The 15,633-nt window shown below is 35.3% G+C and overlaps 1 protein-coding gene across 9 annotated transcripts in view; it reads left to right on the plus strand.

Moving 5' to 3' along the window:
• Window positions 1-15,329, plus strand: part of LOC121427613 (serine-rich adhesin for platelets-like) — a 37,740-nt gene extending 22,411 nt beyond the window's left edge. For 2 of the 9 annotated variants that reach the window (XM_041624094.1, XM_041624096.1), the window contains 10 exons: window positions 2,135-2,248; window positions 3,148-3,987; window positions 4,093-4,539; window positions 5,233-5,352; window positions 6,919-7,046; window positions 7,885-8,101; window positions 9,361-9,510; window positions 10,686-10,760; window positions 11,283-11,524; window positions 12,956-15,329. In XM_041624094.1, the coding sequence (XP_041480028.1) occupies window positions 2,135-2,248; window positions 3,148-3,987; window positions 4,093-4,539; window positions 5,233-5,352; window positions 6,919-7,046; window positions 7,885-8,101; window positions 9,361-9,510; window positions 10,686-10,760; window positions 11,283-11,524; window positions 12,956-13,192 (2,570 nt within the window). In that variant the 3' untranslated portion in view covers window positions 13,193-15,329. Of the gene's footprint in view, window positions 1-2,134; window positions 2,249-3,147; window positions 3,988-4,071; window positions 4,540-5,232; window positions 5,353-6,918; window positions 7,047-7,884; window positions 8,102-9,360; window positions 9,511-10,685; window positions 10,761-11,282; window positions 11,525-12,955 lie in introns of all 9 variants that reach the window. The other 7 variants (XM_041624099.1, XM_041624100.1, XM_041624102.1 and 4 more) reach the window with 7 other exon arrangements.
• Window positions 15,330-15,633: the final 304 nt, after the last annotated feature.

Below are 15,633 nucleotides of genomic sequence, written 5' to 3' on the forward strand. Positions count from 1 at the left end.
TAAAAATAAAATAAGATTGTAATGTTAGACAGAAATCGGCAAGAACAACTCGTTCTTTATTCAAAATCGTGCTCAAAATATCCGTTTTTCAGAGTGGAATATTTTCAGCTCGCGTTTCGCGCTCGCATCACTTCTTTAGCAATAAACCCACACTTTTCATGATTAAATAGGTGAATAGAATGTCCCGTTTTCAGGTAAACCTAAAAAAAACTCCCGCTTCGATTTGCAATAATATTTGGTTGGATATACATCTTGTTCTTTATTAAAAACGTCCATTAAACTGTCAATTTTTTCAGATCGAAATATCAAAATTTTCAGCTTGCGCGCTTGCGTCGATTCTTCTTTTAGTTACCCGTCTTAATCATTGTTACCAAAATGCTTGGAATATCAAGCTTTCATTCGGCAACCGATGAAGGGAAAAAAGTCGGTCTCGCGGACCTTCGGCCTCGCGGGCCTTCGGTCTCGCGGACCCTCGGTCTCGCGGACCCTCGGTCTCGCGGACCCTCGGTCTAGCGGACCTTCGGTCTAGCGGGCTGTCACCGTCATAAATGTTTGGAAGTTTCAGATTATAAAACATGATGAGTGAGTGACTATTCTTATTGCACCTTTTTTAAAGTCTATCAAGATAACATTTTGGTTGCACTTCCCCATACATAAATACACTGTACCATGATCAAGATAAGGAGCATTGTATATCCTGTTTAAAATCATACATGGTAACATTTTAATTCTGAATAATATTACTACATGTATATTCTTTGATATGGTCTTTGAATTAATGTTAAGATTGGATTTCCATGTCAACTCGATATCTACTGTCTTGCCCAAAAATTTCAAACCTGAGGCATGTTTAATTTCTGATCCAGGAAGGCTTATGCCTATGGTTATTCGATTGATATCAACATTTCAATTTGTAAACATCATGTAATTAGATTTCTTTACATTAACTGAGAGTTTGTTCATATACAGTGCACGTATAACCATTTTGAAATGTTATCAAGCTCAATATTAAAAATACTTTGTAATTCAAATGGATCTTTAGGTGACATAAAGATGCTAGACAGTGTCGTCTGCAAATAAAATGTACTTTAAAACCTATTGCACAAATTATTGATATAAATAAGTCCAAGAATGGACCCCTGGGGTACCTCACACCTCAGATGCCTCCTTTCAGATTTAAAACCATTGACTGCCAAACTGCTACCTATTTCGCAAGTAATTTTTGAACAAATCTAACTCAGCTCCTCGAATTCCATGAAGTTGTAATTTGTAAATCAAAATATCGTAATCAAGCGTGTCAAATGCTTTATATACGCTAGCATCACTTATTCCTTATCAATAGCATTCGTTACATGTACGTTGTGATTAAATTAGTTAAAGCATGAGATATGGAGTTCCTTGCTCGAAAACTATACTGATTTAAAAACAAACTATTTCACATCTGCTTAAAAGATAAAATACGATTGTATATGGATTTCTGAAAGACCTTTGAAAAATTGGCAAGACGGAATTTGGATGATGATTTGATAGCACTTCTCGAGATCCATTTTTAAGAATAAGTACTGTAAGAGCTAATTTCAATTTATCTGGAAAAAACAACACCACAGATAAAACATTTATTAATAATTTCAGACAATGGTTTACATTAAAAGATATTGGTTTTCCAGCTTTCAAACTGATATTGTCATAACCGGCACTGGTATTGCTCTTCAATTTCTTTATGGTCTAGCCATCACTCTGTCTGATTTTCATTAACTGTGAGGCTCCATTTTCCCCTTACCTTTTTTTTTTAATTTTACAATGGAATTTTTTTTATCATAAAGAGTTCTTTGAATCATATAGATCAAGTTGATATTATTCGAATCGGTATACAAAATGGTAAATGGGCTAAATGTAAATTGTGTAGACGAAATGGTTGTAGATCAATTAGGATTAGAGAAATTGGGAAGAGTTCAAATGTGAAGTAGACGAAGAGGATGCAGGCCAACCGACAATTTACTATTTAAATAACCATATATGGAATGAAACTTCCAGTCAAAATTATTCATGCAGCGTAAATGATGTTTTAATTAAAGTGTGCTGGCTGACTATTAATTATAAGAACCGATTTCTGTTTCCTTGTTTTGGTTATTAGATATAAATGACTGTGTAGGTCATGCCTGCCAAAATGGAGGAACTTGTGTTGACAAAACTGACTCATACGAATGTCAATGCCCTGACGGTTTTAATGGTTACCGTTGTGAAAATGGTAAGCACATCAGGGGCCCGTTGCAGAAAGAGTTGCGTTTAAACGCAAGTCAAAAAATCAATCGCAAGTCCCAAATGCGCGCTGTTGATTGGTTGAAAATCAAGTTGCGCTTGATTTTTAAAGTTGCGATTGATTGCAACTCTTCCTGCAACGGGCCCCTGTAGCATCATCTAAAAAGATACAAATATGTACTCTAATCAATGTATGAAATGTTTTCATGTCGCCTGTCCGTATACCGATGGATATCCGTAGCTGTTTTTACTCTATCTAGGGTTGCTATAAAATAGTTTTCCCTTTTCGTAATAAAATATGACATTTACTCTGCAGAAAACAACTACTTCCCAGTGTAAAAACTGTTAATGATCGCTTGCGAAACCAGTTGATATAAAAAAGACAAGGTTAACCATGTGCTCCAGAATAATTATGATGGAATAGACGGAGGGGGGGGGGGTGTATATGTGTGTTATCGCAATGGAAAAGGGGCAGAGAATAACCTTTAAAAATACTAACAATACTTGAAAAAATATTATGCTTCATTGAAATACTGAAATTCATTGAATCCAATCAAATTATAGGTTGTCCAATAATTATCTTTGTGAGTTTTGATGTGAAAATAGCGTATGACTCTGAAAATATACATGATAGTTAATACTGCGCTTTTTGTCCACGTTGTAACTGTAATAAATGCTATTAGAGATGAGTACAACCGTATTAAAATGTAATAACGTTCATGCAGCTTTGGGAAACCTCTTGGAGCATTTACCACCTACAAAACCATTTTTATTTTTTTACCCAGGCTTAAGACACAGATTAAAACGAATGTATCTGTAATACTGTATGTGCACATTGGCATCATTCGCAATTATATCAAAACTATTTTCCTTGCCTTCATTTTGCAGAAATGACGACCATGGTGATGATGACGACGGCAGAAAACGTTACAGCGACTGAAAGTGGCTTGACGACGGTCACTGATAATGTCACAATTACCACTTCAGGTATGACGACATCAATTACCGGCGCGACCACAGTCACTTTAGATGTAACAACTGTCTCCGTCACGTCAGATGCTAACACAGTCACTCCTGATACTTCAACTGTCATGTCGGATGCTACGACAGTTAATGCCGACGTGACCACTGTTATGTTTGATGTTACGACGATAACTCCTGATGTGACCACCGCCATGACAGTCACTTCTGACGTGACAAGTGTCACATCAGATGTGACAACTGTTACTCCACGCATTACAACCGTCATTCCCGACACAACCACTTCCCTTCCCGACACAAGCACTGTCATGTCAGATGTGTCCACGGTCTTTTCAGATGCATCCACTACCATTTCAGATGCGTCCACTACCATTTCAGATGCGTCCACTGTCATTTTAGATGTTACCACCGCCTTTTCAGATGCACCCATTTCAGACGCGTCCACTGTCATTTTAGGAGATACCACTACCATGTCTGATTTGTCCACTGTTGTATCAGATGTGTCCACTGATATTTCAGATGCGTCCACTGTCATTTTAGGTGCGACCACTACAATGTCAGGTTTGTCCACTGTTGTATCAGATGAATCCACTACCATTTCTGATGTGTCTACTACCATTCCATATGCATCCACTACGATTTCAGATTCGTCCACTACCATTTCAGATGCGCCCACTCCCATTCATGCGTCCACTACCATTTCAGATGCGTCCACTGTCATTTTAGGTGCGACCACTACCATGTCAGGTTTGTCCACTGTTGTATCAGATGAATCCACTACCATTTCTGATGTATCCACTACCACTTCAGATACGTCCATTGTCATTTCAGATGCTTCCACTGTCACTTCAGGTGCATCCACTACAACACCGGATGCTTCCACTGCCATTTCAGATGGAACGTCGCATATACCTACCACAAACCAAGCCACAACAGTATCGTTTACAACGATTCCAGAGATAACTACTTCTGCAACAGCGTTGCCAGAGACGACAGAGGCCAGCTCTAATCAATCAACATCACCTGAGGCAAAGGAGACCACGGCAACTAAACCAACAACATCCACTACAACACCGGATGCTTCCACTGCCATTTCAGATGGAACGTCGCATATACCTACCACAAACCAAGCCACAACAGTATCGTCCACAACGATTCCAGAGATAACTACTTCTGCAACAGCGTTGCCAGAGACGACAGAGGCCAGCTCTAATCAATCAACATCACCTGAGGCAAAGGAGACCACGGCAACTAAACCAACAACACCCCGGAGAACAGAAAAGCCGCAAACTACTCCTTGTAAGCCATATCAGTTGATCTGTATTATTATTATTATTATTTATTCTACCAAAATGAAAAATACATACACATTACATCAGAAAATATTGGTTAATTTAGTATCCGAAATAGCACATGCTTAAGAAATATTATAATATGTTGATAACACAAGTGATCTTACATACCAGTAAGCTTTCTCCAGATCGAGACCCTAACCTGACCATCATGAAGCATAATCTAGGAAATAGGCGACGGGATCAAGCTAGCCCTGAAATTGCGGCAAAACCCTGTATTCACTCCGTTCCTCAACATCAGATGAAATAGTTTGAGCCATAAAATCGAGCCCATTTCCTTTCCTGATACTTCAGAGCCTTCTTCAAACCCCCTTGCTATTCCTGGAGGCCGTTTCATAAAGCTGTTCGTAAGTTAAGAGCGACTTTAAGAATGACTGGTGATCCTTTCTTACGCGCCAAACCATCGCCTATATGGTGTATACCATTTATTAAGAAAGGATCACCAGTCGTTCTTATCTTACGAACAGCTTTGGAAATAAGTTTAAGAATCCGGCAGTTCCAGTGTGTCTTTTTGAAAATTTTGCAGAATTTACCTGACCTGGGTCATGTTTGTGCCGATTTCAGGCATCCTGACCAATTTTAATATTCCAGTAGGTCCACTCATTAATTTGTTCTTATCCTTTTTTCTTCTTCAAAAAAGTGCCTTGCAAAGGAGAGTGCCTAGCCACCCAGGTTTGTAACGTAAGGAACAACACGTGCGAAATTCAATGTAGATCGGGATACTACGAAGATGAAACAGACTCAGAAATTCCGTGCAAAGGTAAAGTATGAATTATAGGTTACTGATTGTGACAATAACTCAAATTTCATTACAACATAATATTTTATTCATTCAGATTTCAAATTACGATTCGGGAATCCTAAAATGAGAATCATAATTCAATACAGGTTCATTTCTGCCATTGTGGATTGATGTCTGATATTAGTCTTTTATTACTGAACGTTTGGTTTTATTGTTTCCTTCGTTGTCTTTAACTCGTGTCCTCATTTCTTCCCTCCCCTATTTTGTATTTTTTCTCTCTCTCCTGCCTCGTTGTATTGGTCAATATAATTTGACCGATCGATGACTTAATTGAATGATCATCTGCACAGTTATTTATCAGGAGGAAATACATTACTGTGTTCTTTAATAACAATAAATCATATACAGTGTGTATCAAAAAAAAGTTTACACTTTGAAGAAATCCTGTAAAATTATACATTTGTAATATCCTGAAGATTTTTCCACATTTTATCATTGGTACAGATCCATTTAAGCAAATGACGATATAGCTATTGAAAAATATTTCCGCTTGAGTGAGCACCACTTATTTTTGAAAAGTTAGTGAAAAATGATTTGCGCAGAAGTTTGAAATAGCTATGCGAATAAAAGTAAACCTTTATTATGAAGAACACGTATAATTTAGCAAGCAAAATTGGTTTGAAGATATCTTTGACCTCTTTTAACTTGTTTCCTTGCCCAGTACACTTCGAAAAGTGCATTGCGCCCCGCCCAACTCCCCCACACACCAAGGCCATCAAGACGATATTTTATTTACACTGAGCTGTGATTTACATAAAATGAATAAGGCTTGATTTTTATTTTGTTAATCATTGTCAAGCTTGGGAAAAGTGTGGATAAACAAGTATTATATGAAAAATTAAATGTCAACCCACTTTAAATAGTAAAAACTTAGTGAAAAAGTGCTGGAGATGTCTGATGTAAACTTTTGTTCAGATTTAGTTATGTCCTCAGATCCAGCTGGCAGAAAAAGGGTAAAAGTTGTGCTTACTAAGTGTTGAAATTTCAATTTGGGTGGCTAAAAATTTGTTTAAAAATGCTTGAATGTATCTGTTTTTATCTTAATTGACTTAAAGTACAAGGGAAATGTAGGAAAAATGTATCGAAGGGTAAGTTTGATTTCGCCCTTTCCCCTTGACTCTGCGTGAAAACTAGCATTTCTGCGCAAACAGATTTCTGCGAGCTTTACAAAAATGGACAGTGCTCACTCAAGTGTAACATCCTGTCAAAACTTTTACTTTCATTGGATAGATGAGACCCTAACCCAAAATTATATGTGAGAAAATCACCCACATGTTATGTATTTTTTAATTCCCAGAGCTTTTTCAAAGTGTAAACTTTTTTTTGATACGCACTGTAGAAACTAATGATGTGTACTCTACAGTATAAGCATTATTTCTTAACGGTTGGTGTTTTGTTTCATCCATCAATAAAGTGTGAGGTTTAGATAGGCTATATGATAGAAGTATGCAATATTGATGGGCACATCTGTTTTTTAAAATATATTTTATGTTTATGTTTTATTATATCAACGTGTATCACCAGAGCCGGTCAGTATCGACGTAACTCTTACGATCACTGAGGTCAACGGTACAGCTGCTAATTTTACTGAAGAATTAAATAATTCAACGAGTAAAGAATTCAAAGAGCTTGAAAGCAAAGTCTGTCAACCGGTAATTATTGTTGACCAATTTATCATTTATTTGAACGGTAGATCCATTCAGAATTTGGAGGTTCCATTTCTATTCCACTGAATAGAATTTTAAATGAATTTTTGACTCTCTCCTGTGCACATGTATGTCCATATGTATCTGTATGTCTCTCAGTGTCTGTCTTCTTATTTCTTTTTCTTCATCATTTTCTTCTTCATCTTTTTTCTTATTCTTCTTCTTGTTATTCTCGCTCTTCTTGTTCTTCTTCTTCATCTTCGTCATCTTCATATTTTCCTTCTTCTTCATCTTTTTCTCCTTATCCTTGTCTATATCTCTCTCCCTTCCCTTTCCACTGCTTTTATCACCATCGAATTTTTCGACTTGCTCTTCTGCAATTTTGTTATTTCACGCCTTCTTTTCGCATCTTCTTTCCTACTAACTAAAACTTTGAATAATTATATTGATCATGATTATGTTAATTTTGTGATGATGTTGATAATTTTAACAATAAGATAAATGAAAATGGTAGTAATAATGAGAATAAATATGTTGATGGAACGATGATAATAATATGATATAAAGAGAAGCATGCCTTAATTATCCGATTTGATAAATAGATAATAATATTCCGCCTGAATGTAGCGCCTGATATATCGGTATGATGCCTCTATATAGGCGCTTTATTGGTATGTGATTAGATCCTGATTTTCCTCACAAATAATGTATGCAATTTATTCACTTCCTGGGAACCAGTCTAACCAGACTTTCCACATAAAATTAATGCTGTGTGCGCTTTCATATACTTTCCTAATTTGAAATTAGTCCCTATCTTTAGTTGTCTATATTCTCTTGTTTTCAGTTTAATGAAATTTACGCCGACGATCCTGAGTTTGTGGGATGTCAAGTACTTAATTTCAGTCAAGGTAGCATTAAAGTTAACTACGTTTTGAAGTTTGCTGAAAATTCAACACAGAATCCCTCAACTGTCAATCAGACGATACAGGATGACCTTGTAAATCCTAATGGATCATTTGCTGACGAATTCACAATTGACCCCGATTCCCTCGTCGTTGAACGTAAGAGCTAAGTCATGTTTTGAGGGGTTTATTATTTTTCTAGTTTACCTTAAAGGAGAATGAAACCATTGGAAAAAGATAACTTGTGTGAAAAGAGAAAAATCAAAGAAACAGATCAACAAAAGTTTGAGAAAAATTGGACAAATAATGAAAAAGTTATGATCATTTGAATATTGTGATCACTAATGCTATGGAGATAGCAAATTGGCAATGCAACAAAGATGTGTGATGTCACTTGTGAACAACTCTCCCCAATACTAGTCTAATACTTTAGTATATATTTCACTTGAATTGCCTCTTTTATCACATCTATCCATAGATCACGTGTTCTTTCTACATTAGGGCATGTAATACATATTTTTAAAGAATACATCATGGATAAAGAGTTTGTATCATCATAAGAAAAAGCAAAAAGAGACATTTTGAGGGTATTTTATAGTCCACCAAAGGGAAAGTTGTTCATCAGTGACATCACACATCCTTGTTGCATTGCCAATGGGAGGATCTCCATAGCAATAGTGATTGTAATATTTCAATGCCCATAACTTTCTCATTATTTGTCCGATTTTTCTCAAACTTTCTTTATTTTTATTCTTTGATTTTTCTGTTTCTACACAAGCCTATTTGTTCCAAAGGTTTCATTCCCCTTTAATCTATTTCATACGATTACATTGATTACTTGCAATGTATTCGACATGTTAGAAATTAGGCCTACGTTACAAAATCTATGTCAATGCCTAAACCGATGATGCTGTGAATTCTTAAAGTTTCAATAGTCAATTATGGTGTTTTGTTTATGAATTTTGGGGCGCCTTTCTGCCCCCGCTCCGGGTGCCCATACTAAAATGTATTATTTTGAGAGCCAAAGATTATCACATTGCGCCATTTTTTAAAATTTACATGGAAGGGGCCAACATAATTACTACCAATCCATTCGAATTTATTTCGCTGTGATGCCCGTTTAAGATGGAAACACCATTTGTAAATGAAAAAAATAAATATAGGAAGGAGCGCAGCAACCTTTGGACAAGGGGTGGGATTAGAGCTAAATGTATATGTCTCTTGAGCACTTATCTGGTCTTGTTACCATGGGTGTAATATTTCTTTCCTTGACGAATGGTGCCCTTTAAAATTGCGCTAAATCAATTTTGCTCCCCTTCCCAACAATCCGACGCTTAACAGCGATTACTACTACTTCTACACCTACTTCTGTTGCTCTACTTTTTTTAATGATTCTATAATAATTTCTTATTTTCCAGCTTTGAACGAATGTAACAAGAAACTTGACGTTTGTGATGAAAACTCAAAGTGCATAGATGAGGATGAAAAAGGATACACGTGCAAATGTAATCCTGGATATGAAGATAGTGTTGGAAGTTTACCCGGCCGAGACTGTATTGAACGAACACGTAAATATTAATTGAATTTGAATTTGATACGGTATATTTATTGACCACTAATCGGAATTTATTTAACACAAATGAAACAGAGAACTCTTTGAACGGGGTAATAATAATAATAACAACGCGCCTCGGAATAGAATATTTCTAGATAGATGGCGCTATATAAATGCCTATTATTATTATTATTATTAGAACTGTACGAAATTGAAGGAGAGTAGCACTATAATAGAATTTACAAAAAATAATTTTCGTTTTTCTTTTTTTCTTGTCTCTTACTCTTTCTCTTTCGCATCTTCCCTTTGATTTGTAACTTTCTTCTTTTACTCCTTTCCTTATATACTTGTACTTCTCTTCTTTGTTGCTACCCTCTCCCAATTTGTTGTATAGTTGTCATTTTCATATTTTCATTCCTCTTTTCATCCCCATTTCTTTTTCTATTCTGCATTTCTTAAGTTTTCTCCCCCACCTTGTCTTAATATCTTTCCTTTGCTTATTATCGTTTTTTCTGTATTGTTTTTCTTAAATTCTTATGTTTATTTTACCTGCCGTTAAAACATTTATACCAGACAAAGCTGCTGTTTCAATGGTAAAAAGGGGGCTATATCTAAGATTAAATTAACATAACGCCTTTTATCTCTTGATCAAAGTTTGATTAAAGCCAAGTCGATCTCCATGAAAATAGATCAGCGATTATTTCCACACCATGGATGGACAGAGAGTTGAGGATATTCCTTATTCACAATATTTGAAATTTATTATCGAAACGTGAAAAAATATTAAAATTTATAATATTTATAAAATTTGATAACAAAATACTTGATTAGACCTAAACAAAAATGGCGATTCCAAATGATCGAGTTGGTGTCCTGTTTTTAAGACACAGTAGAAGAATTAAAATATTTTTTTGCATATATTGTTTTAATAACAGCATCATGTCATCGATTAGCACACAGCAAATGATGTGCTTATGAATTTGTGGAAAATTTGATAAAAATAGCTATCTGATTTTGAATCGAATTTCCTTTAAGATTGTCAGTGTTATAGCGGTTAGTCTATTCTTCCATATATTCAGACCAACTTGTTGTGGATGAACTTGACATTTTATAGCCCTTTTTAAGATATTATCATTGAATTTAATGGCTAAATATTCATTACCTCCACCCCTCCTCCGTCTGTGTTAGCAACCGAACCTCAAACGACTGAGCCTCAGCCAACTGAACCAAAGACTACCAAGGAGCCTGAAGAACCAGGACTAGGTCTGTACTCTATAATCATATTCCATACTTTAAACTCCCTTTCCCAAGCAACTCTCAACTCAACTATAATCGAGTTCAAGGTCCATTCCTGTAAATAATAAAATAGTATAGTGAATGGGTATAATTATGGAATGTTGAAATCAATTCATGCAAAACAAATAATTAGATCTGTAATGCGCTGAGATACGATGGTAATAGCAATTTTATATCAATATAAAGTCGAATCCCATGTTATTGTCTGCAATGTCAAAGTGGAGTGAAAACCGCTGAGCCAAAAACATGAAAGAGGGAATAATAGGAATAACAATCAGTAGACTATGTTCAGTCTGACGTTCCATAAGCTGCAATTCGACTTTAGGGGGTCTTGATTGATAAATTTGAAGAGTAGGAACATTTCATTTGCAAACCAGATTATGCCAGCAAATCTAATTCACAATTCCTAACTCGATTTTTCCTAATAAAGTCCAACAGATTTATGTGGTCGAAAAAGATTCAACTGTAATTTCTTGCATCTCTCTTCAGTGCCGTGGAAGGTGATAGTTGGCGTGACGGTCCCCATCGTTGGTATATTGACCATCAGTACCATCGGGTTGACCTGTTGGCAGTACCGACGTCAGCACCGGACGTCGCCGTCGCCCTCGAAAAAGCTGAATACTTTTCCATACGATGATGATTATGAAGAGGATAAAAGAAACTCTTTGGATCGTGAGTCTGGAAGACCGGGAAGTATGAGGATTATAAATAGCGACGGCACAGTACAAGAGGTTGGTTTGAACATGGACCTACTAGGTCCATGGTTTGAGTGAGCACTGCTTAGGTCCCAATGTGTGTTCACAGTGCTGAACGCAGTATGAAATCCCCTTTACACTGTTAAAATTTGAGCATTTTAGAGATAACTTTATTACATAGTTGACTATATGGACACGCTGTAAACACCCACACTACTAGAGGAGTCCATGATAGTAACATTTCCTCTCTCTTTTTTGAAGCATTTTAACAGTGGGGTCACATCCTCTCATACTACACTTTGTGAACACACTTTGAGCACTCGCACTGCAGAGGGGTCCAGTGTGAAAGTGTCTTCACATTTCTATTTTCGAGAATTTCTAACAGTGTGAAACACATTTTTGCATAGTTGAGTATAATGAGCACAATATGAACACACACACTAAAAGGTGTCCACAGTATTATCTTCACACAGTCAATTTTGTTAACCTTTGCAGTAGGAATCAGCTCTTCACATTGCATGAACACAAGGAACACTTATACTGTAGAGGTGTCCATAGTGTAAAAAAAAAAATCAATTTTATTTTGAACGCAGTGTGAAATACATTTTGCATAGGCGATTATATGACCACACTATGAGCAGTAACGAAAGAGGTGTCCACAGTATAAAGTTATCTTCACACTGTGAAATCTGAGCAGTTTAAGTGTGAATAACCACATACTCCACCGTGTAAACACACTAAACACTCTCACTATAGAGGTGTCAAATCACATTCACACTGTTATATTTGAGAATTGTAACACCGTGAAACGCGTTATTACCTTGTCGAAAATTATGAATATACTGTTAACACTCATAATATTGAGGTATCCACAGTATGGAATTATCTTCACTCAGTGAAATTCAAGCAGTTTAACAGTGTGAATCACATACCCCACCGTGTCCATGGTCTTTACACACTGTGAACAATCGCACTGTCGTACTGTACACAGCATTCATACTATAAAATTCGATTACTTTTCAGTGCAAAACACGTGACTGTGAGATACTGTACATGTATATGAATACATTGTGAACTCATGCGATAGAGGTTTCCATATTTTTATCATCTTTCTTTGATTTGTATTATCACTGTATTATTGTTACCATTATAAGTGTCATAATAATCATAAATATTACGTAGAGTATTAATGATGATAGTATTAATTTTCACAAATTATCAATATGAATATATTTTTCGTTACTGTCGTTATTGTCTGTATTCTGATGGTAATAAGGACTACAATTCTATTTCTATCATCGGTCGCTTTCATCATGTCCATAGCTTTTATTATCGTTCCATGATATACTTCACACAAACAAAAATGAACATCACATACTTTCAAAGAAAGAAAACAAGAAAATCAAAAACAGAAATACAGGATTTAATCATCGTGATAAATTATAGAATACTACGTTTTTTCCATAGGTGGTCTTACCGTGGCGCAATTTCGCACCCGAGGCTGAGTTCGTCTTCGGACAGGACAACAACAAAAGAGAAACACAATTGCTCCCCATGGTCGACTACCCCAACGAATACTCCGGGTCGACTTCGGATGAAAATGACCCAATGAGAAACATCCATGGCGCATTTGACAACTATACCTACGAGTACCACGATACGAGAAAAAACACAACTGAAATAGATCATTCCAATTTTTTCTGAACGAACATAAATTAAGTATTTATTGAAATTTTCAATAAAATTTGTAAAATAAAAAAATAAAATAGAATTTTAATGTAGTGTCTTACAAAAAATTACTATATCTCATTTAATGATGCCTTACAAATCTTAACTGAGATATTATTATGCAATGAACTTCATCATAGAAAAAATTAAATGAATGAATGTAATTTCTCTAAAAATTCATCTTATATATATATATAACACTCGACAGAATTTTCGATTCTTTTAGATGATCACCAGGCAATGAAATAAATGAATAAATTGTGTATTTCATTGAGTATTTTTAAACAGGGCGCAGGGCAAAAAAGACTCTGTGATTGACTTAATTAAATACAATCCTTGCATGGCTAACATCAAGAATGACAACATATTAGAGTTCTCTCTCTTTCTCCCTCCCCCCCTCTCTTTCGCCGTCCCCTTTCTCTGAATTTGGAATTATATTGTCTCGACTTTAATGTTTTTGGTTGATCAAGACAATTATCAAATGGATTTTTGTTTCTCCGTCCGATTCTTATTATGATTATGTTATACTTAATCATGCTCATTGTAATGCATGGGGTAGCCTGAATATACGTCCCACTAATATGATTATTATTTTATACATTATGTTGGAATTTTAACATGTATCTGAATAATATTTTTTTCGGATTCCTTGTATTGTTCGCCATATATTATTTTCATTTCATATGTGTATATCACCATTTCACCATTTGATCTATTTCAGTACTCGTTATATTAGGCAAACTGGATGAGTTAGTACAGTGATTTGAATAGCCTGATATTAGACTAATTGGTAATTTATTGGATCAAATACTATAAATAGACAATATGACCTTATTCATATGGAGTTAATATAAATATGATATATATATTCTAAATTAGATTATTCAACCATCTTTTATGTCCAGCTAGGATGGTCATTGTTACATAGCTTATCTAGAAAAAAAAGTTCAATTAGCTCTGTTTAAACGTTTTTAACCTACTTATTGGTCTTCCTATTATCTTATTATATTATAATGGTCAACATGCATGACGATATCTCTGTTCTGTGTATTTATCTTCTGTGGGGATACAGTTCTTTTTCTTGGAATGATTGAGACTATTGTTTTTTACATTCTAATTTAGGATAAATATCCTGAAATCCAGAATCAGATTTTAAACCATCTATTGATGTTCAGAATGTCCATTGGTTCTGACTGACTTGACAGTTTGGTCAAAGTTATTGACCTCTTAATTCGTTTTTTTGCCATGTTTAACATGCATGACGGTTTTCATTTATTTCACATACTTTCTATTGAGATAAATCTTATTCTAGAATGATAGAAAGGAGGACGTTTGTCTTTTACTCTCATTGGGTAAATAATAATACTGTCAATTTAAATTACAAAAAACAGACTGTTTAACCATCTTTTACGATGCTCTAAATGTTTCTCTTTTAAATGTTTTTTTTAGGGGTGGGAGGGCTGTGGTGATTGTGTTTGTATATTCTTTCTTGAAATGTATTCGATTAAGTTCAGTGGTTTATTTTCGTAATTATATATATATGTGTGTGTGTGTGTTGCATATGCATGTATTTACGTTTTAAAGGACCCCAATGAGGTACAGTGATATTTTGTTAATACCGCTGAAATGGGCCATCCATATTTTATATGATGAATACAAATTGGAATATGTATATATTTAATTATTTTATATTTAAATAAATACAAACGGACAAACAAAAGGGGGGGGGTAATCTATTAGTACAATACTAATTTTAGAATGCTGTAAATCGTGTCTATATGTGCTTTTAATTTTTTGCATTTTTTCCATTCACCTTGATAAGAACAAAGAAAATTAGGTTATCATTTGAAACATTTAATTGATATTTAGTTACCGAACTGGTGGTGTCGAGAATCTGTTTATCTGACGGTCAGTCGGATCAGGGTCGCCCGAGCCACTAGAATTCGTCTCTGTGGTCTAGTGTTTAAGGCACCGGCGTTCAAAGCTGGGGCCCCGGGTTCGATTCCCGACAGAGATATTTTTCCGGCATGACCAAAGTTTTCCAAAGTGCAGATAGGTCTGGGAACCTTGATTTAAGCTACGTCTACTATTGTTCTCTTCATTCATTTCTTTCACAATATATATATATATATATATATATATATATATATATATATATATATATATATGTATATATAAATGTGTGAAGTTATACATGTACTACAGCTTTAGCAACTCTTTTATTTGAATATTGTGTGAAAGAAATGGATGAAGAGAACGGTGGTAGACGTAGCTTAAACCAAGCTTCCCCAGAGCTATCTACCCTTTGAAAAAATTGGTGATGTCGAAAAAATACCCTCCTCATAGTGATACATTCGTGGTGCTATACTCTGCGTTTTACCCAAGTCAACACAGCTTCATAAAGCACGGTTAATATT

This window comes from Lytechinus variegatus, chromosome 14, assembly GCF_018143015.1.
Source record: "Lytechinus variegatus isolate NC3 chromosome 14, Lvar_3.0, whole genome shotgun sequence".
Taxonomy (NCBI): Eukaryota; Metazoa; Echinodermata; class Echinoidea; order Temnopleuroida; family Toxopneustidae; genus Lytechinus; species Lytechinus variegatus.